Here is an 18,208-nt window from a genome sequence, read left to right on the forward strand (position 1 = left end):
AGTCTAATTAACATGTGTCACCATACAAGGTTACAAAAAAATCTTTTTTCTTGCGATGAGAACATCTAAGATCTACTCCTAGCAACTTTCAGATATGCAGTACAGTATTATTCACCGTGGTCACCATGCTGTACACTACCCTAATAGTTTTCCTTTGCCTGGCTTGTGGAATCTTCCTCTGTGTGTGTGCAGCTTCATCGTGAGCCCAAGACTCAAGGAGACCCTTATGCGGATTTCTGAACCTCTTTCACTGCGTAGTTTCCTCCCCGTTGGTACGCTGCCCTGCGAATATCAACTCCCTCAGGCTTCCTGAACTCCAGTATATTTCGGCTTTCCCTCTTCAAAGCCATGCACTGTGCCGCTGTTCCAAAAGTTCCTCCAGGTAGAAAACCTGGTGGGATCAGAGGGCTCATCTTCTTTTATTCTTTTTTCTCTGGGATCACTATCCAATGCTGCCTATTGTAAAATGTCTGAAAAAAAGTCGTTTCAGATATTTCGTCAGTTTTTCTAGTTACTTACGATGGGAGGACAAGTCCCGTACCAAGTTACCTCTGGTGGAAGCCGAGGTCCCAGATATTCTGTGTGTTTGTCATTTCATTTACTCCTCAAAGTGTTTACTGGGTACTGGTTCTCCCCATTTTACAGAATGGGCTTCTTTAGATTAACGTGCCCAATGTTAGACAGCAAGGAAGCACTAGTGAGGTGGAACAGATCCTAGTGCTGTGGTTAAGGAGGAGTTCAGAGAAAGCATAAATGTGGAATTAAATACAGTGAAGCCCAGGGCTCTCTGCCTTGTGCCTGTGACTCTTCCCCTTCTCTCCAGCCCTTGGGCTAAAATTACCCAAGCCAACTCATGAAACAGCTCTACTTGTCATGCACTACAATTATATTCGGATTTTAGTACTTTGGTAAAGGAGGGAAAGGCTCAGAAGAAATGGTTCTTCTCTTTGCCAGTGTTTCATACAAAGTCCATTTTCCTGTTTTCAGAAGTAAGGTCTTTTAGCAAATAAGCTACAAATGGGGCGGGGTGGAATAGTTCTACAAAGAAGAAATTTTCAGGAGTGGGTTTTTGTTCCCCCTCCTTACTTTGTTTCCTTATTTGAATGATATAACCTCTAGATAATTACCATCCTCTCATTCTACAGCAAATGCAAAAATAAACTTCCCACCAAGCAGTGTGTTATTTGAAAGCTAGAGACCACCTTCATTTATAACTGTGCATATGGATTATTATTTGGGAAATCATTTCCTGAATGAGGCTTGTGTGTCAAGTCAGAACAGAGGAGACTTTAGGAGCCCTTTGTAAGCATTCCTTCCAAGCCTTGCCTTCATTAATTTGCTGTAGTATTAGTGAATGCTTGTTGCTTCCCCCTTTTGTTAGCAGTGTTTTAAAAACCAAGGAAATAAATCCTCCTGTATTTGGAATATTTAAACTTCGATAGGGAAGGGGGTAAAACTAGCATTGTTTAAATGCTCTGCATATGCAAAGGGCATTTGGAGTCAGAGACACTGATGAATGAAGGAAAGGACTTTTCACCTCCTTCAACTTCAAACTACTTTAACGTAAGGTTTTTCCTCTGAGTGTTTCTGGGATGTGCTTGGCAAAGAAATGAAAATACATAAAAGTCCTTGTTTAAGGAGACTACACTTTTTACCTCAACTGCACAAAATTCCAAATTCTAATCAACACATTTCCTGAGCATCTTTTATGGGCTCGCACCTCTACATACGTTAATTCACTTAATCGTTACAGCAACAAGAATATCAATGGGCAGAGAAGTGATGTGCTTTGTTTGTGGTCATTTAACAAAGATGCCACTGGCATTCAAATTCAGATCTTCTTACTTCCAAATTGGGAAGCCAGGTAATTGCAGGTGTCTCGCAAAGTGAGGAGTTGGTAGAAAATACTAGTGGCTGATTCCTAAGTACCAACCCCACACCCATCTTGTCCTTCGTCATCTCTCAACATGCTACTGATTTTGAGATGCCTTGAGTCCCAGGTATGTTCACATGCACCCTCACATGTCCTGAAACTGACACCATATGAATGCACCTGCCATGGCCAAGGGTACTGCTATAAACTCTTCTTTATTCCACCCTCATTAAAGCAGAGTAACTCATCTGCTGGCTGTGTCTAAATGTACATTGAAAGAATATTAGTAAATATGATAGATGCCAGAGCAGGTAGAATTCTTGATTTCCCCAAATACTTCATTAGTGAGTGAGTGAAATAGTGCCACAAGGGCAGAAGTGTGTCTCATCTCGAATGATTCCAGTGTTCCAGATGTCCGTTCTTGGCCCTGACTCTGTTTCTGGGCATTGACTTCTGCATTCCCCAGACCCTGAGGCAAGGTTGCATAGACAGGACATCAGGGGTCTTAAAGGGTTGGTCCCCAGCAGCCAACTGACAATGATTATATATTTCAAGTTAAATAAAAGGATAAAAATGAGATCTACAGGCTATCCGACTTCATCTTACATTTGATGTGTTCTCTAGTGGTGAGGACATTTAATAAATGGAACTTAAGCTTTCTTCCTTCTGTTGACTTTATTTAGTCTGCATGAGTTTAGTTAACAAGATTACTTTTCTCTTGTGTTCATAAATATTTAAAACTAGGAACCTTCCTGAAATCAAGTTGCATAGGCCCGTTTTCCTTCATCTAGTTTTTCTTAACTCTGGATACATCCGTTAGTGACTGCAAAATGGTTGTAAAAAAAATCTAATTACTTTTCCTTATCCAGATTCATATACATACACTTTATTAACCAAGTTTCAGTCTACAGAAAAGTAAAGGAGTTGAGCCCAAAAGAGAAGTCAGAGATGATTATGACACTGTCTCTGAAACTGCTCTACAAACGTATTAATCTATTCATACCATTCATGGGGTTTTGGAGTGATGAGGGTCTGGAGCCGGTGGCCAAGAAAGAATTCTTGAGACATTTTTGGTGCAAAAAGGTGATTTTAGTAAAGTGCAGGGACAGGACCCATGGGCAGAAAGAGCTGCACTGGAGTTGTGAAGAATGACTGGTGATATACTATGGAACCGGGGGAGGTAAAGGCAAAAAGGAGGCCTCCAGAAGGACTTTCATATACTAAAGACTGATAATATACGAGAGGCCTAGCTCTTGTCAAGCTAAGGTTGTTTTCCCTCTAGTAAGGCATCGGACATTACAACTGTAGGGGGTTCCTAGAGAAATGTTATACTCTGTATTTGTCTCAAGTATTTGTCAATGGGCTGCAGGTTATAAAGAAATTTAATTTTACCTGCCATTTCCTTCTTGCCTTTGTTCCCCACATCATTGTGGAAGGGAAAGTGATGTTGGGGCTCCAGGAAACTGAGTCTATAGGTTTCTGGAGATTAGGCTATTGATAAGATTGCCTTTTTCTAGTAATTTACTAAGACATTTATAAACTGATGGAGACTTGTGTCCTACGTGACTGTGATCTCTTCCCAGTTGACCATTTGTTTTCTTTCCTTTCCTTTGTTCTTGGGCAGCCCGGAGTGCCTGAGGAATGTCACATGTATCCCACCTGGGGGGCGGGGGAGGAGGGTGTGCTGAACTTGTGCTTTGTCCTCAGCTTGCCTTGTGCTCTCTCATCACAGTCTTCAAATAGAAATGCCTAATGTAGGATATTATCCCATATCTACACTTTTTGAAAGCAGCAGAGAAAAATATTATCGTTCCTTAATTATTCAGTGTCTTCTTATCATCTACACTGAATATTAGAAATTTTACTTTCCATGACTTAGCATAGAATGTTGACCTTATTAGTGGGTATATGCCACCCACTGGTAGTATGATTTGGAGGCAAATCCCATGATTATCAAGATGACCCGTAAGATGCCCGAATGTACTTTTAAAGCTCCCTACAGATAAGAAGGAGCATTATCTTCTTTCCACCCCTCTTCTCAAGCATATTTCCCATTATAAATTTTTCAATATATATATTCTTTACCCAGAGCAAAATGGAATTTTGTCATTTTCATTTTTTCCTGATTGCCAAGCTGATTAAGTTTTTCATGGTTTCGGGGTTTCCGGGTCACTAAAAATATAATAATAGAAACATTGGATGCTTTATTCTTTGGGAAATATAGCAAACATTCGTTTTCCATTCTTTCTGGTAACGTTTAACAATTCTGTTACTTATATAGTATCTTCAGGATTTTGAAATTCCTTATGGCTCAGAAAGGAAAATTTCATTGTTTTGACTCTTGTTTCATCTCTGAAGCTTTTGGAACTGTTCAAACTGTTTAAAATTATCAGCAAAACTTGAGGGTTTCCAAAGGTCCCCAGAAAAAGGCTGGTCAAGCAGCGTCTATTACATAAATGAGGCACGCAGAAAGGACAGCGGGCCAGAAGTAGAAAAGCAAGGTTACCTTCAGTGTTGTCTTCCACATCAGCTTTCCTCTCTGGCAGTAATTCTTTTAGAATTAGACAGACATACAAAGCAAAATGTAACACATGAGTTCGGGATGACAGTCTCTTTTCTAGTTCATTAATTTTGCCCAAAATTGACTTGAAACACATGTAAGTACACGTCAAAGCTGACACATTCGCTTTAAGGTTTAAAATGTACTAATCGGTTCAGAAGTTATTTATAAGTAGAGCCCTTAAAAGTAGATATGTTCTTCGTACTTAAGGCGTGTCTTAGTCCAGTTATTTATAGCAGTAATTTATAGTTTTTTGTGTTGGTGGCCATTAGCATTTAGAAGATACTTTTTTCTTGGGAAGCTATCTGTTGGTACATATTTTAGCAATTTTTTGAAAAATAGTCTGTGCTTTATTTCAGTTTTAGCTTGTTTTTTTAACCCTTTACATTTTATGTCAGCTTCAAAGATTAAGTTCCTTCAAGAAGCTCGAGGTTGAAGCTCCAGGCTCTAGAACGTGTTTACAAGCCTGTCTGCAAGCCACCATTGTGGTCTGTTTGTGGAGCAGTGCCTAAGGGCAGCAGAGCTCCTGCATCACAGTCACCCTGGGGGTGTTTATTAAAATAGATTCCTTTGCCCAGCCCTGTACCCACTGTGCAGTATTTCTGGGGGTGGTGCATGCAAATCTGCCTTTTAAACCAGCTCCCCAGATGCCAGTGTGCATGCTAAATTTTGAGAACTACTGCCTCTTGGTGTATACCAGAGGCTTTGTCTTGCAGCTTCCCCGAAGTGCAATAAAATGTTCTGGTCTTCAACGGTATGGTTGATGAGGCTCGAATTTACCCAGAATGAACAAACAAACACACTAATGTCATTTAGCAGCCTGCAAGTCCAGGTCCTTTAAGACCAGAGACGCTCCCTTTCGGTTGGACAGCTAATAATTCTCTTCTCTGGTTTCTGGTTATTTCTGGGCAATTGATTTGTTGATGATTAAGGGAGTAGAGGTTGCTCTTACTTAAGGAAGATGAAAGCAGAACACAGTCTATAAAAACTTGTTGGACATTGCTTATAATACCTTTGTTATTCAGGTTACAGACCTATTAAGTTTTCATCTGTTTGTTAAGAATAAAACAACTCTCTTGCTTGAATCAGAAATATTGGAAAAGGCGTTCTTAACCTGACATCTGTGGACAGAGTTCAGGGGTGTGTGAACTTGGACGGGAAATCATTTTACATTTGTTTTCACTGACCCCTAATTAAAATTTAGGACTTCCTTCAATTATGAATGTGGGCAACAAACCACAGTTGCGTAAGTTCTACCTATGATTGTATTGCAAATTGAAAGCATAGATATTTCCATATTGTATTTTTTTTTTTTTTGGAGATCCCTCAAACTACTGCTTATGCACATCACTACTTCAGAATTATAGTAGTTCTATTCGATCAGTTGCTAAAACTTGTTATAGAAATCTAATGCTATTATAGTTTAAAATTATTTTTGATAACTATTTCTCAGTATAATTGATTTCTATTGAAATCAGATGAGTTTGTTTCATGCATTTACAAATACTGTTCTGAGAAGGGACCCAGGCTTCCCTGGACCGCCAAAGAGAATCAGATACAAAAAATGGGTAAGAACACTGATGCCAGTTCTTATCTAGCATCTTTTCATCCTAAACGATTTCCTTTGTTTTCTTTTTTTGGAGATGTTTTTCTTAAATGAACTATTTTTCCCATTCTTACAGTCATCTCATCATTATATCTATTTTTTTTTTTTACTGTAGCTGACTCCACTGGAACCCATTCTCTGTATACAACATACAAAGACTATGAAATTATGTTCCATGTTTCCACCATGCTGCCATACACACCTAATAACAAGCAACAGGTAAGAGATCCCGGTGTTGTCTGTGTTTCCTACCCTTTTTTGTTTCCCCCAGAAGCCTAAGTGGCAAGTTTGTAAAATCTGAAACCAGAATTGAATGTTGCACCTGTCACCACAGCAGGAAGCTTTTGTACTTTGCGGAAATAACGAATAGCAAATGAGCTGAAAACAAATGAAGAGACCCAGATTCTAGGTTAACAGCCAGCTGGATGGCTTTGTGAATTAATCATTTGCTTTTCACCCACGGGGATTGAGGTTTTCATGGAATCCGAAGAGAACAAGTTAAAATCATGGTGATTAGGTGACCCTAGAGTGTTGCAGAGAACATGTATGAGTGGGTGAAGTTCCATCTCAAGAGGCCAGGGGACAAAGCAGGAAAGTACTGATGTGTCATTTCAGATTTCAAAGGAGGTTTGGTACACTGACTTGGAGAAAAATCAGAATAAATGTCCGTGGGATCTCAGAAAAAGGTTTTTTTCTTAATGTTTGTCGGGAGGACAGCAAAGAACATAAAAAAACCCTTGCATTTGCATACATCATACACGGTGTCTTTTAAAAAAGTCTAAAAGCACAACGCCTATTACTAAAATGTGGTCGATGAGGTAGTAAATGAAGAAACTAAGAAGTGACGCATTGTTACAGAGCAGCATGGAAACTGGCAGTATTGTTTTGGAAGGTATATGGCAGTTGTTTTTTAAAAATATTGCAAAATAAATGATACCAAACTGACATTTAAAAGAGTCAGAGAGCTAACAGCGTCTCCTTTCAAAAGCTGTTATAAACACAAGCGGTCCAGTATTCCCTCTGACCTTAAAACGGATATAGATTTTGTTATTGTCAGCTTTTGTGCTAACAGAACATAGGCCAGCTGCAGAATGAATCACACCGTCTTTCACAAAATTTAACCAAACGCTGATCTGATCTAACACTTTGTCACTGCAGGTGTGATTAAATCGCAAATCCAGGTAATGAGATTTTGCTTTGCTATGATTACGAAAGTAATCAAAAACAGGCAGCAAAGCAATGAATCAGCTACAAATCTTAAAATAAACCTTATTGAAGATAAATTCCATGATCTAGAACTTGTTGACAGTTCGTTTTATGCAAATTCCAAGTTCTACATTACTCTGATAGGAAAGCATCATGCTAAGAAAAATAACGTGTTTCTTACTTTAACCAGTAAGTGGTCAAAAAACTTCAGGACATTCACAAGTAGTATTTAAAGGCTTATCCTACCTGAGTACACAGCAGAGAAAGGGAAGATGTATGGAAGGGTGAAAAATTTAGTTAAGATTCAATTAAATGAGTTGAAGTGTGTTGAGCAGCATGAGTTGGCATTAAAATGGACAGCTGTCTAAATTATTTAATTTGGGGGTCCAGTCAAGGTGAAAGTGTTATTAGGTCCTATTTCAGAATAAAAGAGTGATTGGTACTGCTGCATTTTAAGAAATTTTAATTCGCTAGCTAGAGAATTTATTTCTTCTTTGTAGATCACTTTATGCTTGGGGAAAAAAACAAAAACAAAATATCTTTTAAAATCTTGTGGCAGGAATTTGTTTATAAATACTGTCTTTCATTATATATAATGTGAGATGGATAGATGGATTTATTTCTATTTGGGTCCTTTATTAAGATATTAGTGTTACATATCAAGCAGTATTTGGAATAAACAATGACATTGCATCCAAAAGCAATGACATCATGTATGCAGCAATGACATAATACATAGACACATTGTATGCCCAAGATTCTGAGTAGATTAATAATGTTTAACGGTACATTCTGTATAACCATCAGCACAGACCATCTTTATTTCTGTAACATCCAATAATATATCATGTTTAGAAATGAAAGTAAATGGCCTCATTAGAGGATAATTTGGGATGCTTTGAAATTCCTAAGGTTAAAAGTACATTTCTGGAACATTCTAACTCCCAATTCTCAACCGTAATCTAAAAGGCTATTGTTTCTCCCAGCTAACAGCTAATACTAGATCATTGATTTTACTTGTATGTAATTTGTGTAAGTTAAAGTCACTGGCGAATTTTAAAAAAAAGTTTATGAATGTAAGCTTATGCCTAACAGATAGTTGATATAATGTTATATCTCATTATTTTCCTCCTTGTAAGAGCCTGTATATAATAAATACGAGAAATGCAAATTTTGTTCAACTTTTTTTTCACACTGTTGACTTAAATATGTAATAAACCCCACTTGGAAAGTCACTGGCCTAGCATGAGTTGGGGTGCCTAAATTTGAAAGCCACCTTCCAAAACACTTTTTAATGTGAAACAGAAGGTGGTCTTAAGCAATTTAAAAAACTATTGAGACTTGAAATTTGACCTGCTTTGAAATTGTTACATTTATATTCTGGAACATTAGTAATTTCTGCACTCCCAGCTCGTGGCACAAAAAGCATATTGGAAAACACCTTAGCCACATTTCTTTAAATGAAGTGAATTAAACCAGAACATAAATTGCAGTGTAATTACTTCAGCCATTCTCATCTCTAAAAAAATCTTCCCTGTGGCAAGTTTCTTTCTTCTGTGAAAATGGAACAAAACTGTTGTTATGGAAACTGAGAATTTGGAGATGCTGGAACTTGGCATAAGATGCCAGATATTGGTTAGCTCCTGAATGGGCTCTACGTTTTATGCAAATTTCAGAATATTCATTTCTGTAACCTTCCTCGGAGGGAGTAAGATGGGCTAAATTATTGACAGTAACTGTAGATTACCTACCTTAACATGCCCTGATTAATGGTGAATGTTTTAAATACAGTTATGTAAGAGAATTGGGGAGGAAAAAAGCAGAGTGTTGTCATTTATGTCGTGTGCTTATTTCTTCTTTCAGCTCCTACGGAAGCGGCACATTGGAAATGATATTGTCACAATTGTTTTCCAAGAGCCCGGAGCACAGCCATTCAGCCCAAAAAACATCCGATCCCACTTCCAGCACGTTTTTGTCATCGTCAGGGTTCACAACCCCTGCACCGACAGTGTTTGTTACAGGTACCTACCTGCGCCCTGGTAGCAGCCTTGTGGGCGAGGCCAGGGGTCACGTGTGGGGGGTGGGGGCCATCCTGCTCCGCTTGCTCAAGCAGCAGTGGGAAGTCTATTGCCATTTACTTCTGTCTTTAAACTATGTGTGTGGATTTAAACTATGTGTGTGGCCGATTCACGCGATGATGTCACCCGATGGCGTTGACATTGCCCAGACATGCTGGTTAGACACCTGCTGTTTCCATTTGCACCTCCTCCTTAGGTGGTGTCCTTGGTCCATACCATCTGGTCACCAGCTAATTACTCATCTTGTTAATTATACTTTGCATTTGGTGTGGCAAGAGCAGAGAAGAATGATGTAATAAGTAGAGAAGTTTTGTTTTAATTACTATTGTCTAAAAAGCCCAGACCCTTGCTTTAAGACTGGTTTGATTCACTCTAACGTTTCTGACTACAGTCTTCAAAGTATTTGTATGCACTAGTAAGCACTTGGTGGAATTGTTTCAGTGTCCCATGTCGACCCAGTCTCGGGAGTGTCCGACTTCAGGCATCTATCTGCAAGAGGCCTTTGGGCGTTGACAAAGATAAGAACCTGAATTGCTGGGTCAACATGGTCATAGTACCAAGAAGATGTGTCAGGCTATTCTAGCATTAACAAGATATTTCTAATAGGAAACTGTCCGTTTAAAGTAATGGAATTTTATCCCGTCTTTCCATCCTTAATTTGGAAGATTAGGCTTTGCTAATGCTGGATATTTGTTTTTAAATTAATAAAGCCACCTACCCAGAAAGTGGCCAATACAGACTGACAGTTGGTTTGTTGTGAGAGCCACAGCTGTCTACTTTTGGGAGTCAGTGCAGGTTAATGACGGGAGGGGAGCAAGTAAGCTCAGGGAACAAAACAAGGAAAGGTTACTCCGGACTGCTGTAAACCACTACCTTCCTTGCACAGCCCGTAATAACTGTATATGTTGGGCTCTGGTGATAAGCCCAGCACTATTTCTAGGCACTTTACATGGGTTGCCTCATTTAATTTGTAAAACCCATGCATTAGGTACTGTTTTTGTCCCCCATTTTCAGGTGAGGAAGCTTAAGCAGTGGGGCTAGGTCCCTGGCCCGAGGTCAGCTGGTACCAGGCAGTTTAGATTGTAATGCACTAAGTCTGATTCTAGAGCCTAGCTCCTTCACTGCTCAGCCATGTTGCCTCGCTCACATGCCCTGTGAAGCACGGGTCTTTGCTGCCCTTGCTGCTGACCTACAAGCTGCTCCAGAACTCTGGGGCTAAGGGGGTGGGAACTCCAACAGAAGAGACCTAGATCTGTAGCCTCTTACCAAGAATCTGGTCCCTGGAAGCTGCTTTATTTAGAATAACATGGCTATTATTTAGAATAGAATGACAGACTTAAGTGCAGAATATTTGACTATACCTGGGAGGGATGGCTATTTGCACTTAGAAAATATCCCCAAGCAATTGAAACACACTCTGTACTAGATTTATGCAAGGATTTCATGGAACTCTGATAGAAAGCTAACCCCTTTTGGAATGGTCACTATGACGTTTGGGAGTGAAAAGCTTCGCGGTTTGTTTTAGAGATTTCTTCTTTAAAAGCCATTGTCTACATAAAGTGCTGTCTAGTAGAAATGTAATGCAAGCCATGTATTAATTTTGTATTTTTTAATAGCCATACTTTTTAAAGTAACAAGAAATGGGTAAAATTAATTTTAGCAGTATAGTTTTTGGCCCAATAATACATTTTATTTACCTGGTATGTCCAAATAATTATTATTTCAATAGGTGATTTTTAAGTTTTAAAAATTACTGACCTATTTTACATATTTTTGGAGTAAGACTTTGGAATCTGGAGTGCATTTTAGACTTACAGCTCATCTCAATTAGGATGTTTGATTTTCATTGGAAATAATGTTTAGATTTCATAAAAGTTGCAACCGGAAAAGTTGACTCATATACTCAGATTGTTCCAGACATGCTTTTTAAAAGCTTTTGAATGACTGAATTGAGTGTCACTTTTTAAAGTATGTAAAATATGGCCAGGGTAAGTCTAAATAGACTGATAATGAGGAAAGGTCTCTCAACCTTCTTCAACACTTTGCTAGGGAAGGAAGTGATGTCTGTCTGATTCTTTTTTATTAAAAAATTTTTAATGTTTATTTATTTTGGGGGGTGCAGGGGCAGAGAGAGGGGGAGACACAGAATCCAAAGCAGACTCCAGGCTCTGAGCTGTCCACACAGAGGCTTGAACCCACAAACCATGAGATCATTACCTGAGCCAAAGTCGGATACTCAACCAACTGCGCCACCCAGGCACCCCTGTCTTGTTCTTTTAAAACTCCCCACCCCAGCCTTGAAAACCATGCTTTTTGCTATCTCTCTTATTTTTAATCTGCTGCCTGGCGAGCCCATCTTCTTAGCCCCACCATGCAATGTGATGCTGGACCCTTTGTGGGAAGACAGTGGACACCCCAGCTCATGGCACATGAGCTGGCCTGGGATTTCCTAGTTGCCAAGCATGTTTGAAGACCCAGTGCCCTGCTTAGAAACTGTGAACTTGGGCCTTTTGCAAATCCAAGAGCACGTACCAACTTGCAGTATTACTAAAAGCAATCACAAGAAATGAAAGTAGAGATCTTTTCCTGTTATTAATTTGAGGTATATTGATTGTTCTCAGTCCATCTCAAAGTGAGGTAGGCATGTTTCCCAAAGTGTGTGGGGATGTCAGGAGATGCTTCAGGTCCCAGAGCAGATAGGGCAACTCTCTTGTAGTTAATGCTTGGGGGAAAGAGTGTGAAGGGTTTATGTTCTCTGAAAATAAATGTATCATGAAGCAGAATAGGTCTTCCAAAGAATTTCTGTACCTGTGAGTTTTTCTCATACCCCAGCCACTCCCCAGAATACTAAGGATATGAAGTTATGGGCCTCTTTCATTTATTTACTGTACTTTGGTTGAAAAGTTTATAGAGCTGCATTGATTTCTACTAAATTAGATTTAAATCTAATTTAACTCTACAGTGATACAGTTAGAGGGATTCAAATACTTTTTATCATTGAAAATCTCTTGTTCTGAGCTTTTTCCCCAGGGAACACTCATATTTACTTATTGACATCTCCTTGGTACGTGTGCTGAGGAAAGCACAAAAGGGGTTTTCTCAAAGGAGCTTCTTGCTGTGATCAGGTGGAGAAGTGCGGGGTCCGTACAGGCTGAAGTTATAAAGAACATTGAACTGACAAAATGGGGTTTGGCATATGTTTTAGAGCATAGATGGAGGAAATTCAGTGGGGGAGAAAAAGAAATAATTCTAGGAGTGGCCAATGGTGTAGACAGAAGTGTAGACAGAGGAAAGGGTGGGGGGTGGCAGGTGCCGGAAGAAGGTGCTGCCATAGATGGGGTTATGAGGCAGTGGAGCCCTTTGGAATGTGAGGCCATCCGGTAGCACGGTATAAAGAGAGCTTTAGGAGAATTCACCCGATGTCACCATGCAAATTAGTTTGTATACGAAAAGACAACTTTGGAACTTGTTGTTCATTTATTTTCACCAGCTCTTTGCAGCTCTTATCATGTGTATGCTAGGCACTATTCTAGGCCCTGGGATATAATAGGGGAACGACGAGAGAAAAATCCTATGGTGGATGTGGAAATGAGGTCCTGAAATAATGGATGTTCTGTCTCTCTAGGGATTGGAAAGTTTATAATTTATAATGTATTTATAATAGGAAAAACTGACTATTTCTAACTAATTCCAGAGACCAGTTAACCTTGAACGGTAGACATAGCCAAGAACTCAGAAATTAATCACTAAGTCTGTACTAAGGCTTATGCTCATACCTGATAAGAGAGCCCCCGGTCCTTTGTTTTATTTGTATCATTACACTGAGCTTAATTATCTGGTCCTGGTTGATAGAGCAGATTAGAAGCAACAAATCAAAAAGATGAAGAACTGTTCAGTGGCAAGGATGTGCTGAGACATCATTAAGTGATTCCTGAGATGTAGAAAAACTCTTCACCTCAAAGGTGTACATCCGGTAAGCACAGCAGTCTGGAGTCATTTGGTTTGGAAACAAAGGACCGAATATACTTAGCTCACCCCTGAGGGCCTCACTTTGTTAAAACACAGTGTAAAAATTTTTCCCAGCATTTTTTAGTAACTCATGAATTAAGAGACCCAGGCACTGATCTTCAGAGGTTGCAGATGTCACGAAAAGAGACAAATGTGTGTCTCATAATGGAAGGATACAACCGCACCTATGAATTAGTCTTGTTCCCTCCCCCACCATTGAACCTAAATCTGATCAAACCTCTGGAGGAGCCAGTTTACATGTTCTTCATGTAAACATGCCTGTATTCAGCAAAACTCAGACTCCAGGCAACTCTGTGTGACAAACAGCCCTGTTTCCTCAACATGTAAATGCAAGAAATAAAAGAATGAGAGAAGTGGAGGGGAATTAACAGAATAAAAAAGAAGAAGAAGAAGAAGAAGAAGAAGAAGAAGAAGACGACAAATTGCAGTGTTGTGTGGGCCTTATTCGGACCCATGTTAGATAAAAAGATTTTTAAAGTTTTAGGACATCTTAAGCAACTGAACATTGGAACATTGACTCACTATTTGATGACGTTAAAGAATTATTAGTTTTAAAACTAGTGTAGTAGTAAGTGGTTATAATGACCTGAGCCTTGAAAGTGTTAAATTGTGGTCAGTACGTTTAGAAAGGTAGAAATGTAGGTTTCTCCTCTCAAAGATTTCCATATTCAGAGGTTAAAATATAATAAATGCTGAAAGGCAGCGGTATGATATAGTGCAAAAAGCACTTGGAATCAGATCAGATTGTCAAACCTCTCAGATCTTAAATTTCCCTTTCTGTGCAGCGGAAGGTTGCTTGACATCTACTTGAAATCCCATAAGTAAAGTATCTAGTGTAGGCAGGGAGTGTGGTGTGTGCATATTAAATGTGCACGCCCTTCTTTTCTTGAATAAAAATAAGTAAATATGCAAGCTTCAGCTAGGAGGAAAAAAAATCAAAGTGGGTCAAGTGGTGGAAATTTTTTCAGAAGGTCCGTCTCAAGCCACAGTCAGCATCCCTATTGTCCAGTGTAGCTGACCTTTTTGAGACAAAAACCTGAATATGTTACTCTTGGTGTTTAAAACCATTTGGGGAGAAGTGCAGAATGCCTCTTCCTACACACCCCTGCCCCTCCTTCACCTGACGAATTCTTGCTTTTCTTTTTGTGGCAGGGCTCCCCTGCCCTCCCAGGATTATTAGGTAAATGCCTTTCTTAAGTGGTTTCAGTAGCACCCCACACCTCCCACGAGAGCTCTCAAACCACTGGATGTAGCCGCACTAGACTTTGAACTGCTGGAAGGCTGAGCCTGTGTGACCTCTCATCCTTGATCCTCAACGTGCGCACAGTGCCTGACACATAGTAGGTGCCCCATGAGTGCGGGGGAATGGATCCTATTAGAAGTCGAGAGCCCCCCAGGGAGTGAATGACAGGCACACATTTGTTCTGCCGCTGGTCATTCCTGTCCTTTGCCTGGGCCTGCTTTCTCAGAATGCTCCCCAAACTGGCAGTCTGATCCAGGCCCCAAGGAGGGGAAACCTCCCTCTACCGTTTTGACATTGAGTCCTCTTCCTTCTAAATTTGGGGTTGGAATTGTTTATTGGAATTTCCACGGTGCTTCAGAAATTCAGGCATTGTTGTCTTCTCACTTTTTTTCCATTGAGACTTCTGTTCAGACTTCTCCAGAACATTCCTATGTATCATCTTGAAATTGGCTTTGGGTGTCAAGATCTGCTACTTTATCCAGGGTCTTTGATGCCAGCAAATGCTATGAAGCCCAGCCTAATGGTGGTCTCTTCCACAGCGTGACTCTTGTGGACGGATGGTCCCTTTTGCAAGTGCCTCAAGAGTGCAAGGTTTAAAAATGTTCCTTTAGGGGGAATAGTATGGTCTTGTTATAGAGCACGCTGCTGGCCACCCAGAAGTTCGAATTCCAGTCCTGGCTCTCTCTGAGAGGCTCTGGGCACATCACTTTACTTCTCACAGCCTGTTTCCTGGAGAGGTGAAGAATTCATAGCAGCGGCTCAAATAGAGGTTCAAGGATAGGCCAAACATCAGTAAAACTCAGGACACCTTCCTGGTCCTTGGGTCATACTCCCAGGGTTTGAGGGACAGAGCATGTTTCTGTGTTAAAACGGACGCAGATACTCCTCAGCAGAATGCAGGTTCAAGATGAATTTTAAGATAAAACTCAGGATTTTATTGATAGTTCAAGGAACACTGAATTCTCTGTGTTCTCTTCCAGTGCTACCTTTCCCTAATTGCTTCAGCCTCTGAACTTCTGGCTGCTGGGTAACCCTCCTGAGTAGAACATCCTAGTCCTCAATACTGCTGATCACATAAGGCATGGTTGTGATTGTAAAGAATGTATTATTTCTGAGGAGACAGAGTATTGCCTATGAGGCTAACGAGTGTCCAAGCAGAAGCCCTTTGGAATCTGCTTTTAAAAATAGCAAGAACCATTTATAATTAATACATCTTAAGCATCTATATATAGCAAACTGAAGTTCTAGAAAGGCTTCTTAGAGGCAAAAATACTTTCGGCTGAGCTTAAAGCAGGCCTTATTATCAGGAGTTCAGAATCCGTGGCATCTAAATTAATGAGCTTTTAACCTTGTAGAAAACCTTGAAGTTAGATGAACCCAAAATGAAACCCTTTGTTTGAAAAAAGCATCCCAGGGTGTCATCTTCCTTATCTTCCGTAAGTGTTCTGTTTCTAATGATGCAAAGCTGATTTTAGCTCCTATATCATTTACCTCCCTACCATGATGATTCATCGATAATTATATGTTCAAGATTCAGTTCTTTCCCTCATAGTTCATTCTAGAGGCTTCTAATTATCACTGGGTTTTCAGTATATGTTTGTCTAAAGTTCTAACAGTTAATAAGTAGATCTGTAAAAAACCTTAAGGAAGTTTAAGGGGCAAATGGATAGATGGTGCTCATATCGGTGCCCCCTGATAAGCATTTTCCTCTCCTTATTTAAGAGAAAACCACAGCTGCTTCTTGAGAAAGAGTGACAATTTGAAGTGAAATTAGCAAGAGAAGAAATTGCCGATTTAAAAATGAGTATTTCTGGATCCTTACAGGATTCCTCTTAGAAAAGCTAGCATATCTGGATTTTAGCATCTTTCGCTTGACTTTTGAAAAAATGATCAAATTAAAATTATACAGCTGTCAGCATTGAAGCCAGACAGTTCACCATAGATGAGAAAAATTGCCTTTCTGCGGCTGGTCTAATTAGGCTATAATGCATATGGAGGTTCTGCGGATTCCCTTCTCCAGTTAGAAAAAGGAGTGTTGCTTGCCAGCTTTCTTTGTCATGAAGTGAACTAAACAGTCCTTTAAAATAATAAATAAATAAATAAATAAATACATTTATGAAAACCAACAAATAGGGCATTCCATGGCATCTTCAGACAAAATAGGTACCTTCTGTCCTGAGGTTCCTGATTTTTATTTATTTCTCCTGTTGTCACAAGAAATAATCATTTTTTGAAACACAAAGCTAAATATGTTAAAGTAAACCCTTCTTAAAACAAAACAAAAATAGTAATGGAACCAGAGTTCTTCAATTTACTTTGAAAGATGTACACTCTCTGATTATGACTTTTCCATTTTGGAAATGCAGAAAAAGCATTTTGTATTGCTGCCCTAATAGTTGGTACAATTGCATATCGACTCACTTTTAAATAATTAGGAATTTGACCAGAGAGATGTTTGCTCTGTTAGAATCATCATTTCCAGCCCTCTCAGACTTTGCTAAGGTCCTAGAATGAGATCCATGAGAACACAGTAGAAAACACACAACCTTTCTGTTTCCATTTAACTTCTGTTGTTACTCTTTTAGGAAAAACATGATTTTTTTTCTTTTGAAATTAAAAATAATAGGTTATTACAGATGCTCATATGGTCCTTATCTTAGGCCCAATTTTAGCAGTATTATGCAGAAGAACTGATTGGGGCAGGATTTCTCAAATTGATCTTGCCTAAAGGAAGAGGAAAAGGAAAATACTTTCCTCACAAATAAATTATCAGAATCAAATACCAAATGTAGAGAAAGTGGACCAAAGAATAGCTCAGCTTAAAATACAATTTTAAGAAAAAAGTTCTTTAATGTTTATTTTTGAGAGAGAGACAGAGACAGACACAGACAGACAATGCAAGCAGGGGGGAGGGGCAGACAGAGAGGGAGACACAGAATATGAAGCAGGCTCAAGGCTCTGAGCCGTCAGCACAGAGTCCGATGCGGGGCTCGAACCTGAGAGCCGTGAGATCTTGACCTGAGCCAAAGTTGGACACATAATGGACTGAGCCACCCAGGTATCCCCAAAATACAATTAAAAAAAAAATTTTTTTTTTCAACGTTTATTTATTTTTGGGACAGAGGGAGACAGAGCATGAACGGGGGAGGGGCAGAGAGAGAGGGAGACACAGAATCGGAAACAGGCTCCAGGCTCTGAGCCATCAGCCCAGAGCCCGACGCGGGGCTCGAACTCATGGACCGCGAGATCGTGACCTGGCTGAAGTCGGATGCTTAACCGACTGCGCCACCCAGGCGCCCCCAAAATACAATTTTAAAACATGGTTGCTATTACTGTAAAAATCGTAATCATTTTAATACTTACTGAAATTTCAATTTTCATTTTAAAATTATGCTTTTTGGTCTGGTTGCATAGGTCAACAAGTAATGTTTGTTGAATTATTTTTCAATTTAATCCATTTTTTTTATGTCCTGCATCATTGGATATTTTTCGTTATAAGCTGTCCACATATATAGGCATCACGTCTAAAATGGAGACCACATTTGTGTTCTTACAAAATCTATGCCTGTTGTGAAAGGTTATGCTGATTATAATAACCCCTGCTTGGAAATGA

General features: G+C 39.5%; 1 protein-coding gene across 19 annotated transcripts in view; it reads left to right on the plus strand.

Moving 5' to 3' along the window:
• The window catches only part of SIPA1L1 (signal induced proliferation associated 1 like 1), a 482,475-nt gene that overhangs the window by 395,673 nt on the left and 68,594 nt on the right, over positions 1 to 18,208 (plus strand). For all 19 annotated transcript variants that reach the window (XM_045451411.1, XM_045451407.1, XM_045451426.1 and 16 more), the window contains 2 exons: positions 6,155 to 6,258; positions 9,109 to 9,266. In XM_045451411.1, the coding sequence (XP_045307367.1) occupies positions 6,155 to 6,258; positions 9,109 to 9,266 (262 nt within the window). The remainder of the gene's footprint in view (positions 1 to 6,154; positions 6,259 to 9,108; positions 9,267 to 18,208) is intronic.

The sequence above is a fragment of the Leopardus geoffroyi genome, chromosome B3 (assembly GCF_018350155.1).
Source record: "Leopardus geoffroyi isolate Oge1 chromosome B3, O.geoffroyi_Oge1_pat1.0, whole genome shotgun sequence".
Taxonomy (NCBI): Eukaryota; Metazoa; Chordata; class Mammalia; order Carnivora; family Felidae; genus Leopardus; species Leopardus geoffroyi.